The following is a 16,910-nucleotide window of genomic DNA, read 5'->3' as shown; positions in this document are numbered from 1 at the left end:
TCTTGTAACTATTCTAAATTCATTGTTTCATTCACAATAATTACTCATGTGTTATGGTTTTTGATATTGCCACATCCGCTTATGTTCACACTGCTAAAAATTTTTTCCCTGCTATTTTAAAATGTAATACACGACAGTGTAATTGCTGATTATTAATATTGTCACTTAAAATTTACTAATTAATTTGTAAACACTCTGATGTAAATATTTAGGTAAGTTATCATTAAATTGTTATTAATTGTTGTTTATCATTAAACCAAGTTTCTCATTTCACCAGGTATTTTTCTTCTTGCTAGTGTACTAAAGCCTAGACTGGCAGATTTGTATCCGGATACATTGTATGCAGACTATCTTTTTGTATCCAGTGATGTTTGGAGACAGTCTGCAGACAATCAACAGACAGTCTTCATACAATCTGGAAACAGTCTGCAGGTAGTTTACATACAGTCTGCAGGTAGTTTAGATACAGTCTGCATACAATTGGAATACCAAAACCTGTGTTTTGGGGGACAAAATACAATATTTCTCGTTTTCCAACCAAATGGAAAACACGAATACAAATCTGCGGTATCTTGTTTCAAGTCTGCAAGTGTAGACACGTTGAGATACAAGAGATCCGAGCCTGGGTCAGTCTGCACTTAGCCTTCCTCTGAGTAACATCTACTGTGCCCTTGGTGTTGTGGTTTGATTTTAGTTGTGATTGCGTGCAATAATGACGCCGTGGACACAGGAAAAGACAATCAAACTGATAGAGGAGTTTCATTCACTTCCAGCTTTATGGGATGTATCGGTCCCAGAAAATAAAAACCGAAACAAAAAGCGGGATGCGTTAAAAGAAGTTGCCGAGGTGTTAGCTTTTGATATTGGTGAAGTAGACAAAAAAAAAAAAAAATTTGAAAGTGCAATTTCGTAGTGAGCACAAATCCTTGTGTGCCAGAAAAAAGTGGTAGTTCACCAAAGAAGGTAGGGTGGTTTGGATATGAAATGCTTCTATTTTTGTTGCTGGAAACAGAGACCCGTGGAAGCAGAAGCACCATACCTGGGAAGAACGAAGATGAAGAGGTAAGAATTAATTACCAAATGTAATGTTTAAGATTTGTTTATTATAAAACGACAAAAATTCCAAAGTATGTCAGCTCAGATAAAAAACTACTAATATGATTTTTAGGCTCTGAAATTGGTACATTTCTTGGTAATATTTGGTTCTACCACGTTCAACAGTATCTCGAAGTCAGTTGGTGTCATTCTTGTGAAATTTCGAAAACCAGTGCCATCTTCAAACCTTAGATCCGACAGAAGGTTTTGACTGTAGTATGAACCTTCTTCCAGAAATGTCCGGGTCCACCAACGCCTTCTTCTTGGTAAGGTACTCACTTAGTTTAAAATTATAAAACAAGCACTAACTAGAGCAATATCTTCCTCGGTCAGGATCATGTGACTGACTGGCAGAGTAGCTGGTGTAGACGCGAAACGATTAACATACATGTATGAACAATGTTCGCATACTGTTTACAAACAGTCTACATACAATCTCCATAGTCTGTGAACTGTCTGGATACTGTATGCAGACAGTATCCATACAGTCTGCAAACAGTCTACATACAGTATGCAGACTGTTTGCATACAGTCTGCGAACATTGTATCTCAGTGTGGACTAGGCTTAAACAGTATGCTTATTAGAAAATACTGACAGTATTTATCTTATATTCGTACTTTGTAAATAAAATAACTTTAGTGCATAATTAGAATAATTTCTGTAAAAATACAAACAAAATCTTCAAAAGTTTTACTTGATTGTTTTTTATAACACTTCTCTTGCAGTACACCCAAATCACAAAAAAACTCACTTTCTAGGGCACTCTTACAGAGAAAAAATCTCACCAGTCAAAGGGTAAATCTGTATCTGACTCCAATGTTTGAAAATGAAGATGATGGTGACATACTGAGATTTATTACAAAGTATGGCACTTTAACTCGGTATTCAGTTAGAGGGATGAGATGTCACTTTACATCTCTGAAAGATTGAAGGTTAGGCAAGGCATTGCCAAATTAGTAGATCAACAATGTTGATTAGAACACAAACATGTATTCATGTCATTTACAAATATTCGACAGTGCTATATAATAAAACAATTACATACATACTAGGATCTTAGCTTTCTACTCTGTAGTCTTCAAATTCTTTAACCCTTCCTGGAAGGCGTTCCTTTTGCAGATAATGAATGTGGTCCCATTAATTTTTTTCTTTGAGTTCTTTTAATTAGTTTTTTTTAAATCTCATCAATCTTTTCTGTCTTTATTTCTTGGACTTCTTGTTCATTTGATGTTGAGATTACCATTTCTTCTTTAATTTGTTTGTTGGGTTTGTGTGGATTTGATTTGGTAGTGGTTGTGGTGGCGGTATTAGTAGTAGTAGTAGCACAAATAGTTGGTACTAAGCATTCTTCTTTTGGTTTTTTCAGTTTTTTTAAATGTCCATATCTTGGGTAAGCACCTTGTGGTACTAGTCGGGATTTAGCCATGTGATCTTTAAACGATTTGGTTTTCTGGAACAAAATATGCCACATTAATAAGAAGTACAAACAAAATACTTCTTTATTGTTTCATAAAAGTAACTTTTTTTATTTCCAGTCTGACATTTACACTGGATTACACAAAACTTCAGAATATTCATAACTCCTTCAATGTTTATTACATCAGTAATATATATTTTTTACAATGTTCTAAACACCAGGGAATTTCTGGACCAATTGCTTTGCTGTAGTATTTTCCATGTTCAAAAACAAAATTCTTTTCTTTGCAAAAACAGTTTATATGAGAAAAATATGAGGGCTTTTAGTTTTGAACAAAAAATAGTATGTTTTTCAATGTTTTTATGGGTTCCTACAAGGAATACACAATGCATCTCAGTTGTGATTTACCATGCCTGCAAATTGTGTACTGTACCTGACAAGGAAAAAAATGTTTATGTACAAATTAAGCTATTAATTTGAACTGTCAATTTTGTTGTTGTATACTTGAAAATAATATTTTCTTGTATCTAAAATATTGTTAAAACTAAGTTAAGCCATAGGATTCAAGTAAATTACAATAACTTAAATTATTGTACAGTGTTATTTCTCTTTACCTCAAACCGACCATTGTGCACGACATTCTAGGACATTATTTTAAGCAAAGGTCATATATATTTCACACATCACAAAAACAAGTGAATTTTTTATTACATTTTAAAATTTGTTAATAAATTTATCACCAGCATAATACATCTATTTTTTTTTTATAAAATGTCTGCCCATGTTTAGATGTTGCAAGACTGAATTGTATATTTATTGTGTTATATGTGTTATAATGAAGGTAATCTCCCAGCCCAGGTAAGGGAGTCAGGCTGAAATGTTATGTGTAATATATATATAAATATATATATATATATATATATATATATATATATATATATATATATAAGTAATTACTCTGTATAGTATTGTCACTATTTTAAAGTTTTAAAAATGTCTTAGGACAGATTCATGACAACTAAGTTAGGAAAAATGTGGAGGACTATCTTTTGTATAAAAACGCCCAGACATAATTATTTACATGTTCGTTTTACTTATCCCAACTACAATTTTTTATATAACAGACTATATAAGTTTGTTTTGGTGTCTTAAGTAAATTAATATTGTTCATTGGAATTGTCAATTTATTGAAATCAAAATTTCAATTAGTAACAAATTCAATCAAGTTCATTTTAATTAACCCTTTTAGGACCAGACCAAAATTTGACATGTGCAAAGAAAATTTTTGCGTTTTTCTGGCCATGCTCCAAGAACTGTGCACATTAAAAATGTGCAATTTTTCAAGCGTTTGAGAGAAAAATCATATCTTCAGAACTAATTACTGTACAGATTTGTTTTTAGGTTTAAAATGTTTATAATTAAACTGTTCATTGTGAAAAAATAAATTTAAGTCATTATATAGTAAAAAACAATTTGATTTATCTGTTTATCAAATAAAAAAAGAAAAAAAATTAAAAAATTGAGTTTGATCTTCAATAACTACCAAAAATAAGAATAAACTATTTGTGGGAAATGGTATTTATTAGTTCTACATATAATTTTCTATAACTGTACAAAATTTGAAAGCCCTGGAACAAAAAATAAAAAGTTTGTAAATGAATTAAATTTTTCTGTAACACTGGTTAAAACACACTTTTCAGCATTAGCCTAACATACAAAACCTTATAGGCTACTAAGGATATTATTCGGTACTTTGGGATTATACCGACCACACCATTATGAAGAACACAAAAATATACATTTATAGAAACAAACATGATAGAACGAAAAAACAACTCTTTAATTACAAAATTACAAACTTACAACGACTATCAATAATTGTTAATGGGGTCAGATTCCGTTATATGCCCCCAACGCTTAAACTTTTTTCAATGAACTTAGAATGTTATAAAACGATGTAGTTGAGTAACAGAACTAACATTCCATCAATCAACAAGCGTTTCCAGGTATTGTGATCAGTATTGTTGTCGCTGTTATCTTATCTTTCTCGAGAATCCCGATTACGGCAGGCCGCGCGGCATCACATGATTATTTAAGTTTTTTGCACGGTACATAAAAACAAGTTGTGTGTGTTTTTTTCAATAAAGAGTTTAGTTTTTGTGTTTGTAGAAATGTAGGGGTAAAACACGGAAGTACAACAAAGCGACGCACCAGCTGAACGGGCGGCGAGACTCTGCAATTACGTTATCTACTAGACCGTTCGACTTTGACCTCTGTCTGAGGATGGGGAGGGGTTTGCGATAAGACAATTCCTGTTTTATATTGACGAAATTTGTTCTACGCTAATCTAGTAATCAGTAGAAGCAAAATGTCAAATAACGATTCATGTCTGGGTGTGGTCGGTATAATCCCAAAGTACCCTGACAACATTACGATGCAACATGGCCATAAAATATTTTATTTCACCAAGCTGATGATTCCAAAGACGTTTAAAATTTGATATCATAGTAAGAAACATACAGGGAATAGAAAAATAGTATATTTATTCCATATAAAAGATTAAAATATCTCTTAAAAAATATGAAAAGTCCACCGGCGATAAATCAGACGGCTGGTCCTTTTCGCATAGTACGCCGCCGGCGATAAATCAGACGGTTGGTCCTTAAAGGGTTAAAGGACGAAATAACTTGGTTATGTTAAATAAATGGACGAAATAAATGGTTTGGAATAAAGTTTATTATGCTACAGTTGAACATAAATTTGATTAATTTTATAGTACTTTCAAGTATAATTTCAATCTTTGCTTTCTTGTAACTAGAATAAAATACAATAATACCTTTTAAATTGGTTAAAATGATGAGCTGTTTAAATAACTTTGTTCATAGAAAACATAGTGCAGTTGAATAACACTGGGAGAAAAAAGTTATATTAGAGTAAAGTAAAAGGATAAAAACTTGAATAACAAATATTTGAAGTAAAACAAAATATTTTGATCAGCAAACATGTAATTTCACAAATGTTTCTAAGACATCTTGGTACTGAATATAATGAAGAAATAGGCAAACCAGATAAAAATACATGACCAACATTTAAATCAAATTAACAGTTCCATGATTATAGGAACTAGACATTAAGTTCTCTCATTTAATGTTTGCTCTTATTTTAATTGCACAATTATACTTCAATAATGACAGGAATCAGAAAATTTAGTAATCTTGTTTATGATAGATTTTCTTACAACCAGAAAATATTTTAACAGTTCCTTTATTACGGTGACAGGAATTTTAGTTTAAAGTTCTTGTAATGAATCATCAGAACCCGATACTTCAATGAGAATTAAGTCTATTAAAGTAATCCTGCTTTGTATAATAATATAACAAAAATTATATTGGTAATTAAATAGCACATTTTATATTGTTCGTCTGGACTATAGTTCCAACACTTCCCAACATACGTGTTGGATTTTAAATAGTTTCTATACCTTCACTGGTCAGTTAGACTTAGTTTGAATAAATTTATCTCAATACTATTCAGGAAAAAGTAATTTATTTCTCACCGGTATACCAGCCTGTTCTGGGATAAGTTGGACACCCTGCTTACACACAGTGTGGTCCTTACACCGAATGACTTCCCCTTTCACCATCTGCATGCAGAGACCAAGGCTGCAGAAGAATGGTTCCATCTTAGTAGCATACTCTTGTAGAGTTCCTGCTTCCAACGTCATCTTTTCTATAGGTACAGACTCTGATCTGGCATGACTTTTGTTTGAGCTACTACTGGACATTCTACAACAGAAAAAAGTCAATATACTAATTATTCCTTTGAATTCTACATTATCGTTTGTATCAACCAAGGTAATTATAAATGCAAAAAAGTAGCACTATTTTTCTCTTAAAACTACATTTCTATACAGAGAAATGTTAAATCACTTTAATTTAAATTCAATGGTATAAACCTATATTTTAAGAGGCAGTAAAAAGGCTTGTTTTTCAAATTTGATCAGAAAACATACTTATGTGCAAAGAATGTACATTTTAGAAGATGCAATACTATAATCAAACCAATGACTTAAATGACATAATTTGAATAGAAAAGTAATGCATTATAAATTTACCAAATTCCCAAACTATTTAAATACAATATATCTATGGTACTAACTGAGTAATCAATTCATCTAAGGGGTTGCGGGTTAGCTGGCGTCTGAACAGTTCTTCCTCGAACGTAGATACTTTGTGGAGATCCTTGTGCTGTTCTTCTGCCTTGGTGTGACTCAGAGAACCGTCCATCGCCTTCGGTTTTCCCATGGAGAACCTGTACACAAGAGCATGTTAGTTCTTAGCCATTTAACCTTTGACTGCTAAAAGAATTTGTACAAACACCCCTCCCTCAATAGTCAACATGTTTTAGCAAGCTGACATGTTATAGCATCATGCTCAATAATGTCTATAATTGTGTAAATATATGTGTGTAAATATTCAAAACAAGTGGTAAGAAATTCAATGAAAAAGATACAAAGATTATAAGAAATTACACGACATGTAAAACATAAAAAAGAATCCACAATGTTCAGGTTTAACAAAAAGTAAGAAATATAGGATGGATCTGAATCACACATTTAATCACAGGCTTACCAATGAGTTCATCATCTTAAATTGGCTTGTACAAGCTAAAAACGTTAATTTTTTATTCAAAATACAAAACAGCACCATAAGACACATAGGCTACTACATGAAAGTACACAAAATATATGCCACATAATGACATATAATACTAGATTTATGCCCTTAGAATTTTTTTATTTGGCTTCTAATACATTAAAAGTGTTCATAAAAACTAGTATACAGTAGAAGCATCCTCTACGAGCACTGACATCTACTACCTAAATATTTACATTTTTCAATAAAATTGTGTAAAAGTAGAAGCAGCCACTACAGGTGCTGACAACTACTTAATAATGACACTTTTCAATAAAATTGTGCAAAAATAGAAGCAGCCACTACAATTGCTGACAACTACCTAATAATGACACTTTTCAATAAAATTGTGTACAAGTGGAAGCAGCCACTACAGGTGCTGACAACTACTTAATAATGACACTTTTCAATAAAATTGTGTAAAAATAGAAGCAGCCACTACAGGTGCTGACAACTACTTAATAATGACACTTTTCAATAAAATTGTGTACAAGTAGAAGCAGCCACTACATGTGCTGACAACTACCTAATAATGACATTTTTCAATAAAATTGTTTACAAGTAGAAGCAGCCACTACAGGTGATGACAACTACCATATTGACATTTTTCAATAAAATTGTGCACAATGTAGAAGTAGCCACTACAGGCGCTGACAACTACCTAAATACTGACATCTGAAATGAAACAAATAAGTTGATAGACACACCTTCACAGTCAGGGTGGCCACTCAAAATCTCTTTTCAAATTCCCGGTTTCCTGGTCAAAAATTACCGATTATCTAATCAATTTTCAAACCAAATAGACAACTGTAGTACTGTATTTAACCCCTACGCCAAGTGCAACGATAACATTTTATCGTCACTAGCAGTATTTGCACGAAATGCCACAAAGCAGTGATCTAGCATTTTGCCGCTATCGATATGCGAGAAATTCGGTGCCGATTTATCGCTATCACCTATTTTAAGCTCCTTCCTTTTTATCTCTGTGTCTTTCGATGTGTCGACATAACATTGTGTATACATAACAACTTTCCTTTCTGTAATGTTTAATAAATACATGTATCCAATTCGTAAATACAAAGATAACAAATAAATACAAACAAAGCGCTACCGTGGGGCAGACTGTAGCCCAGTATTGCGGATCATAGGTCTAGCGGTGGACGAACTTTCGGTATGAGACAATGATTTCGCCAGTACGCAAGATCGGTTCAGTACAATCAACAAATAAACCAAATAATTTCATCTGATTTTTTAAAGTATAATTTATTTATCTTTTGTGGGGGAGGGGGAAGCCTAAGAATACCACAGTACCTCAAAGGGATTTGCAGAGATGCAGGGAAATGAATATGTATAAAATTCCAATTAATTTTTCCTTTTTAAGTCATAGAAATGTAGGTTATAAAATGAGCTTCCAGAATATATTACATTTACGTAAAAATGTATGGATATATATTTATAGAGAATATATTTATTTACAACTAAGCATTGTACGATGTACGGTTAAAATACGAATTAGTGATTGTCTGTTCACTACCGACGAGCATTCGAACTGTTCAAACCAAATAGTCCCATGTACATGAGGATCTTTACGTCTTGTTGTTTTGTAGTCCTTGACTGTAATCTAACTGACTAACTGGTTGAGTCTGTTAGTCGGTTAGATTGCAGTCAAGGACTACTAAACAACACTGTCTATTCGTGTACACAAGCGATCGTAGTACTCAAATTATAAAACCAGTTTCTTTGCATACCCTGGAGGATCATAGTGTAATATTGGCAGCCGTTTGATGGCATATTATTCTTATTGCACTAACTTTCCATTATTTCTTTTCAGTTCTAATTTACCGCCATATGTCGGTGTTCAGTCAATTGTTCCAAAGTAATCAGATGATTCTATTTCTAGTTCTCTAAAATTCTGTTGTTATAACTGATATATGTTGAAAACTCATTTTTATGTACCTGGTTGAACTTAGAATGTTTAAAAGAAAATAATGACAATATATTATTTTATATTCATATTTTGTAAATACAGTATAATAAATATTGTGCATGGATATATTAACTTCCGAAAATATATGACAATTTAAAAATTATTAAATTGACTGTTTTTGTATTACTTCTCCTGCACCAAACCTATAACACCTAAAAAGAACTCAGTCAAAGAGTTAAACCATCCTTTTTATAGCTGAAGAGAATTGTTTACAAAATAATAAAAACTCCAATTTTAGTATAGTACTTGATATTTTATTTGAAATGAATGTCGTGTGTCCTTATACTGTGAAGTACTGGTTTTAACCCTTCCCACGCCATATATGGATATATTCGAATGACAGACTGACCTAAACGCCAAACACGATTATATCCTAAATTATACATTGTGTCTCTTGGAGTGGATTTTAGTTCACAAAAAATCCTTTAAAATGGCAGGCACACATTCCGTGCTTATCGCGGTTGACTAGAACATATTTTTAGACGACCTACATTCCACGGCAGGAGGAGCTTTATGTAGCTCCGTCCATATACTCGTCTGATTTGCGAATCCTACAGTGCCATAACCAAATATATCCAATGTCTGCCTATAATATAATAATAAGATAAAAATAATAGATCATATCTACGATAAATGCTCTAATGATTAGTAGTTTATATAATTTTTCAATTTTATTAGATTGCGCCAAGAATTTGAATTTAAATCTAATTAACAGTACAGTAGAACCTCTCATATCCGACATTCCCACATCCGTCTCCACCCAATATCTGACCGTCTGTGTGATCCGACCATACTCCGTTGGTGAGCCTGATCAGGCTGAAAGAGTGACTCATATACACTACAATATTCTTTGTTTTCATGCCACAAACCATCTGTTCAGCCGTGGTTGTTTATGTGGAATGGTCTCTGACTACAATCTTGTAATGTTATATGTTTGTTAACGTCAAAACTGTTTTTGTTTTTTCCCATTATACTGTTTGTGTATTTCCCCAATTCATGACTACGGATTGTGAAGTGCTTTAATGTGAGGTTGCAACGATTGGACCATGGTGAGTCTGTTACTAAGATACCTTCTGAGTTGGGTGTAGGGAAGACTACGGTAAAGGACTGTAGGAAAAGCCATAAAAGTATGGAAGCGTACTCAACGACAGTGAAGATAGATGATGCGTTAAAAAGAAGAAAAATGTTGAAAGAACCAAAACTGGAACTTGTTGATGAAGCCTTATGGATTTGATTTTGTCAGGAAAGGTGCAAAGGATCACCATTGTCAGGCCTTATCGTAAAGGGAAAAGCTATAAAATTGCATGACAAGTTGGAAAGTGATCTATAAAGGTTTAGCACTAGTGAAGGATGGCTACATAAATGGAAATTGTGTCATGGCATACATACAACATGTTATAAATGCAGGGGAAAAACTCAGCTAATGATAATGCTGCTAAAGAATTTATAGAAAATTTTGAGAAGTTAGTCATAGAAAAGAAACTCGAATCTGAGACAGTTTCAAATGTAGATGAAACAACAGGCCTAAATTACAAAATGCTTCCAAGCACAACTCTTGGTGCTAGAAATGAGCCTGTGTTAGGAACAAGGCTTGCTAAAGACAGACACAATTACAACTTGTAGTAATGCCGCAGGAAGCCACGAAATGCCATTGTTCGTCATAGGGAAATCTAAGAAGCCAAGAGCATTTAAAAATCTAAACATGGCAACACTTGCCGTTTTCTATCATAATCAATCATCTGCTTGGATGGATAGTCATTTGTATAAGGAATGGTGTTTTGACAAATTTGACCCCTCAGTAAAAAAAAAACATTTAAAGTCTAAAAAACTTAACTGCTCATGCTGTTTTGCTCTTAAATAGGCTTTTTCTTACCGCCCCACAATACACCTTTAATACAGCCTATGGATCAGGGTGTCATTGAGTGTTCAAAGAGAAGATACAGAAGAAAATATGTTGTCTCGTTCGTGGAAAAAGTAGTAGAAGGATTTAACCTTTTTGAGGCAATGAAAAGTTTAAATATAAAAGATGCCATCTATATTGTTGGTGCACCTTCAGATGAAATTAAACTAACAACCCATTAGAAGGCTTGGAAAAAATTTGTCCATCATTGAAACAAGAAGAACCTGAAACTTATCATGAGCCAACTTCGACAGAAACAGATGTTGAGACAGAAAATACAGAAACATTACAAAAACTAGAAGTGTTTCAGCACGATCTCTAGATGACAGATGTAGAAGAGTTCAAGTTCAAAACTACTCCGGTCTAAGTCCAACACGTGACGTGTTGTTCAAGAGTGGCTTGTTGAAGGTGATGTTTCGGAAGTCACAGCCAGTGAAGATCTAAACGACGGCCAAATCATTGCTATTGTGCAGAACGAAGCTGAAGCCGAGGAAGAAGAAATTGACTCAGACGAAGAGAAAACCGCAAGTGACAACGTAGTGAGTCATTCTGCTGCTAAAGACGTCTTCAATGTTGCGCTGAAATACATTGAGCAACATTCAAATGCAACCACGATGGATGTATTGTGGACAAAAAAACGTCCCTTAGATTTTATTCTCGATTTCATTTAATTTAAAAACTGCAAATGTTTGAAATTATGTCAACAACATACGAATGCTGGTATTCGTATGTTGTTTGCTTATTGTATTACACTGCATACATTCATACAGTTTTTTCTACCTGGGAAAGTAGTTTTTTGCTCCTCCCGATATTAGACCTTTTTGCCATTCCGACCATGGCTTGGTCCCATCTTGGTCGAATGTGAGAGGTTCTACTGAATGATAAATAATTATTTTTTAAATTTTATCCATAAATATGCTAATTGTAACTAAAATACCCCATTTTATATTATTGTGTATTTTCGTCATAGCATATTTATAATAAAAACTACATTTGAACTTAAAGAAAAATATATTTTATAGATGTTTAGGGGTTAAAGGAAAATTACATAATTTATTAGTGGTTTGCAAAGGGTTAATTTTGTAATGCATTGACTTTCCATCATTCCACATTTGAATGAAATGTTATTTATTTGGCTGAATAAAAATTATTCTATTTTATACACTTTTCAACACAGTAAATAAGTTACTTTAAGTTGTAGTTGCCAATTTAAAACAAAGAGTGCATCCAAGTAATTATTTAGTATAGTAATCATACCTGTTAGTGTTTTGAGCACACTTACACTCCTCATTACTCGCACGTCTAGCAGTAAATACATACAAACTACCATATTCTCTTAGCAATTCTTTAACATTTTCAAGTACTTTTTGGTTCAATCCAATTCCCTTCTTTATAGTACACGTCAGAGACACTGAAACAAACAAAATGAAATAATCATTCATTATTTATAAATTAATCACAAAATGATATACTACAAAACCAATGGCAATGAATAAAGTGGATAAATGTATACTTTCATTTTATTTTAATAGCAGTTATGCTCATTCTTAACTATTTTAAAGTTACTACTAGGTTTGACATAAATAAAAGGTAGTAACTTGGTTACTATGTACACATCCAGTTTAGTTTTCACTTCTCCAACTACACTAGTAGTAGACTACATTGAATGTAATATTCTTACACGTTAAAGACTTATTTCAGATACCTGCCTCTTTTCTTATTATTGTGTTTATATAATAATATCTCATAAAATTATATCTTATGACTATCAGAATGAAAAAGACCATTATATTTCAAATACTATTTGAATATTTTAGTATGGAAAACTTCACGGGTTTTCTTTTTAATTTGTAGTGAAATTTTAATTCTTTGAGTAATTAGACAAGTACGTCAGCCCCCTTAAACAAAAATGACCTCTTCATAAAGTAAAACAATACGGTTAGGATAGTTTGTAATATTTTTAGCTCTACGACATTTATGATCAGTCCTTTTAGAATTTTCATATTTTACTGGTCAGTGTATCTCAAGTGGCTTTTCATTCATCACTATCAGTGCAAGTCAGCACCGGTTAACAAATGGTGGTAAGTATTAAACTGTCTGTTCGTTCAACTAGTTCCTTATACAAGGGTTTAAAACATTTTTTCAGCTTTCCAACTTGTGTTTGTTTCTGTAGTTTTTTAATTTAATTTTTAAAAGCAGCCTCTATTTGAAAAAAAATATTTAGTATAGGAATCTACCAACACTGGCCATCTGTAATGGCAGCATGTACAATGGATCATTCGAGTGAGTGGAGTCGCTTATTATAGTGCAGCCCCAAATTCAAGGAAACTTGAATACGATATGGCTAATAACAACTACAAATCTACCAACACTGGCCATCTGTAATGGCAGCAGGTACAATGGATCATTCGAGTGAGTGGAGTCGCTTATTATAGTGCAGCCCCAAATTCAAGGAAACTTGAATACAATATGGCTAATAACAAGTACAAAATGGGTAATAACAACTACAAAATGGGTAATAACAACTACAAAACAAAAAAGAAAGTCTTTATTATGAAATCTATACAGCAAACCTGACCAATCACGAAACAGGGGAAAATAATTTAACCCTTCCCACGCGGCAAACGGATATATCCGTTATGCTTGATTTTGACCGAAACGCAGTAAACGGATATATCCTTCAAAGTCTATTTTGTGTTATTTAATAAATTGTAGTTGCCGTGGAATCCGCTAGAGTTCAAGGGAGTGTTAAATACTTGTTCCGAAAAGCAAATGTTACAGTTTGAACCTCATTGGCGCATCGCAGTGGTGGGAGGATGTGGCTTTGTCCCTTGTGGCGTGATTTAGCCTCAGTCTGTGGCGAACCATTACGCGGTACACCGATATATCCCGGCACGGCATATTTTAGTGTTTAACGCTGTTTTGCCATATTTCCTTATTTACTGTTCGTGTTCCTGTTATATTTAGAATTATTTATTTAGCATTAGTTATTTGTAAAAAATATTAATTTTACCTTATTGAAAATGTTTTTAGAAATTCAAGTAATGAGGTTGTTTTTTTCAATTTTTTGTAAAATTTGTTAAAAAATATAGGGGTCTGATTATTTTGTGATACTATTATTTTTTATTCTTAATAGCCACCACTAACTAAAAAAAATTAGAGTTGGTAAAATGTAAAAAACAATTTTAAACTTAATTACGCGTTATGAGTCAAAATTGAAAGAGAAATTCCGCGTTGGAAGGGTTAATAACCAGATGTACAAGTACGATGCCTACAGGCAAAAAAGACCTATAGCATGTTGTATAGACTAAGGTAAAGAGGAAAACCCAAAACCCAAATAACAATTGAATTATCCTCATATGCAGTTGATAGCTCTACTCTGACCTCTAAAATTCCTTTTACTTTTTTGGCTGAATGTTATTATCAGAGTTATTTCCTCCATCAATGCCTACTTCTCTTTAGCTTGTTATCTCCCTCACCCAGAAATACAGATTCCCCTCGGTCCCCCAGATTGATGAACTATGTAAAATATAACCTACATTTCATACACATTATCAGTTATTGTTCAATTATGGATCACGACCACTTGATCAATTATTCATGAGTTTTCTAGATTAGAACACATACTATTTTAAGAAATTTATAAATTTATTTGAAATTGTTTTAGCTAACGTGACTACTGTAAACTAGAACCATAGTTTGCTTCATCCATCCCTTGACAATGTTATTTCACTTATACTGAAGCCATACATTATACTGTTTAATCTTTTACATATTAATAAATTTGAGTTGTTTTGGTTTAAATTATTTGTATGGAAGCCAAAGAACAAGACTAGTTGAATAGATTAAATCATTACTGTAGTTTATTCAGTAATTCTTTAACAATTGATTATGAACTCATTTCTTTTTACATTACACAGTACTATATATTTTACTCTTTAACTAAGTGTTTGTAAATTACAATTGTTTTACATGTAACCCTTCTAATGCCAGGTCTACTATAGCAAGAGAAGTAGTAGTGCGAGAAATGCTGGTTCTCATGTAATGGGAGACTTTGTATTTAATTTATTGTACATGTGTAATACAGGTGCATAAAACCATATGTAATGTATGTCATAATGTAGTGTATATTGTGTGCTTTCACATGGTATGTCATCCTGTAGCCATTTTATAAATTTGTGAAAAACTTTAAAAATTGTACCTTGTCTACGTGCAAATCTAAGATTAAGATTACCAACTCATTGGTAGCTCAGTAAAATATTTCTAAGCGCATAAAACCATGTATTTTATCATTTTGTAGTGTATATTACATACTTTCACATGATATATGTATCTTGTTGGAACAGTTTTGTATTTTTGAGGTAAAAGTAAATTTCGGACAGTTTATGTGCAAATCTGTAAATTTTGTTATGATTTTCAAAGCTTCTACCAAAAATAGCCAGCTATGAGGTTGTGACTTTTATGGTTTATTATAATTCCAGCTAATGACAGTGTACAGTAATTATAAAAGATAAATTTGTATTTAGGTATGTAAATAAGCCCAAATACATACTTAACCAAATGTAGGTATGCAACATACCCATCCCCATTTTTGTTTGGGTTGCCAACTCTAACCAAATTGTTTTATTTAAATAATAAATAAATAAATTTATTTTCTCATACCGTCGCAAAACATACATCAAATAAATGAAAAACTTACACAATTAAGAATCATAAACAATATAATTACACTTGCCAAGACTGACTAAATGGAAACTTAAACATGTATTTAGATTTAAAAAAATTATGTAACTTAAAAAGTAACTTCTTTCAGTACCCTTACATATCTAATCATTATAAAAACTTATAAATATACCGACTTTTGTAAATAGCAGAAGAGAAGATTTAGGGCCTCCACGGCACTTGACCTGTTTGGAGGTTCCAATTATTTAACACTAAAATTATTTTACAGCATCCAGATTGTGAAAGAATGAATTTTGTATTTAATCTTTTTCAGGTAATGTTTTTTCTTACTATCAGTGCTTCTTTGCTTTGCTGCATGAGAAATTATTGAAATTAAAATAAGTAATAAAAAAGATGTTGAAGAGAAAAAAAAATGTACAAACTTTGCTGTATGTCTTAAAACCTCTAAGCAAAATAATGGTGGAAAATATTTATGGTGTACATTCATAGATAGATGTTAACGCTGAATTTTAATTAGGAAGTCAAGGTGCTCGTAAGTTACCAGCCACTCTCTAAGTCTTTTCAAAAATGTTTTAATATTCGGTAATTCTTTAATATTGTTTGGTAATCTGTTAAAAATTCTTGCTATAAAATTTAATGTTCTTTAAAAAATGTAGAGTTTGATTTTGGAACTGTAAATTGATTCCCGGATCTTAATTTCTGCTTGTATTCTCTATTTTTGTGTGGAATGTTACCACTCCTGTAAAAGAAAATCTGTAAAACTTTATATAGAAAAATGCATTTTATTGGACAAATTTTCAACTCCAAAAAAGAAGACTTGAATGAACTGTTTTTCCTTTATTTAATATTAACCTAACTGCATGTTTTTGTTGAGCATATATTGCATTCAAATAAGTATTGTATGCCCCAAAAAGGGATTTCTGCTCTGAATCAATGAAAAATATAGAATACGCATAACTCTTTCATTACATAATCTTCTAAGAAAATAAAAATACCTTAAAACATTATTAATTTTGTTTTTCAAATGATTTATGTGAGTTTTCCAATTAACCTCGCTGTTAACAAATATTCCTAAATACTTTATATGCCTTACTCTATCAACTACAGCATAACTATGCATGATACATACAGTT

The 16,910-nt window shown here is 32.2% G+C and overlaps 1 protein-coding gene across 1 annotated transcript in view; it reads right to left on the bottom strand.

Moving 5' to 3' along the window:
- Positions 1–1,083: 1,083 nt before the first annotated feature.
- Positions 1,084–16,910, bottom strand: part of LOC124362125 (mRNA turnover protein 4 homolog) — a 28,560-nt gene continuing 12,733 nt past the window's right edge. The window contains exons 2-5 of the mRNA XM_046816338.1: positions 12,352–12,505; positions 6,672–6,824; positions 6,070–6,298; positions 1,084–2,546 (exon numbers count right to left, since the gene is read on the bottom strand). Of these exons, the coding sequence (XP_046672294.1) occupies positions 2,271–2,546; positions 6,070–6,298; positions 6,672–6,824; positions 12,352–12,505 (812 nt within the window). The 3' untranslated portion in view covers positions 1,084–2,270. The remainder of the gene's footprint in view (positions 2,547–6,069; positions 6,299–6,671; positions 6,825–12,351; positions 12,506–16,910) is intronic.

The sequence above is a fragment of the Homalodisca vitripennis genome, chromosome 5 (assembly GCF_021130785.1).
Source record: "Homalodisca vitripennis isolate AUS2020 chromosome 5, UT_GWSS_2.1, whole genome shotgun sequence".
NCBI classification, from domain to species: domain Eukaryota; kingdom Metazoa; phylum Arthropoda; class Insecta; order Hemiptera; family Cicadellidae; genus Homalodisca; species Homalodisca vitripennis.
The sequence above is the reverse complement of the archived record's forward strand: the minus strand, read 5'-3'. Positions and strand labels throughout refer to the sequence as shown.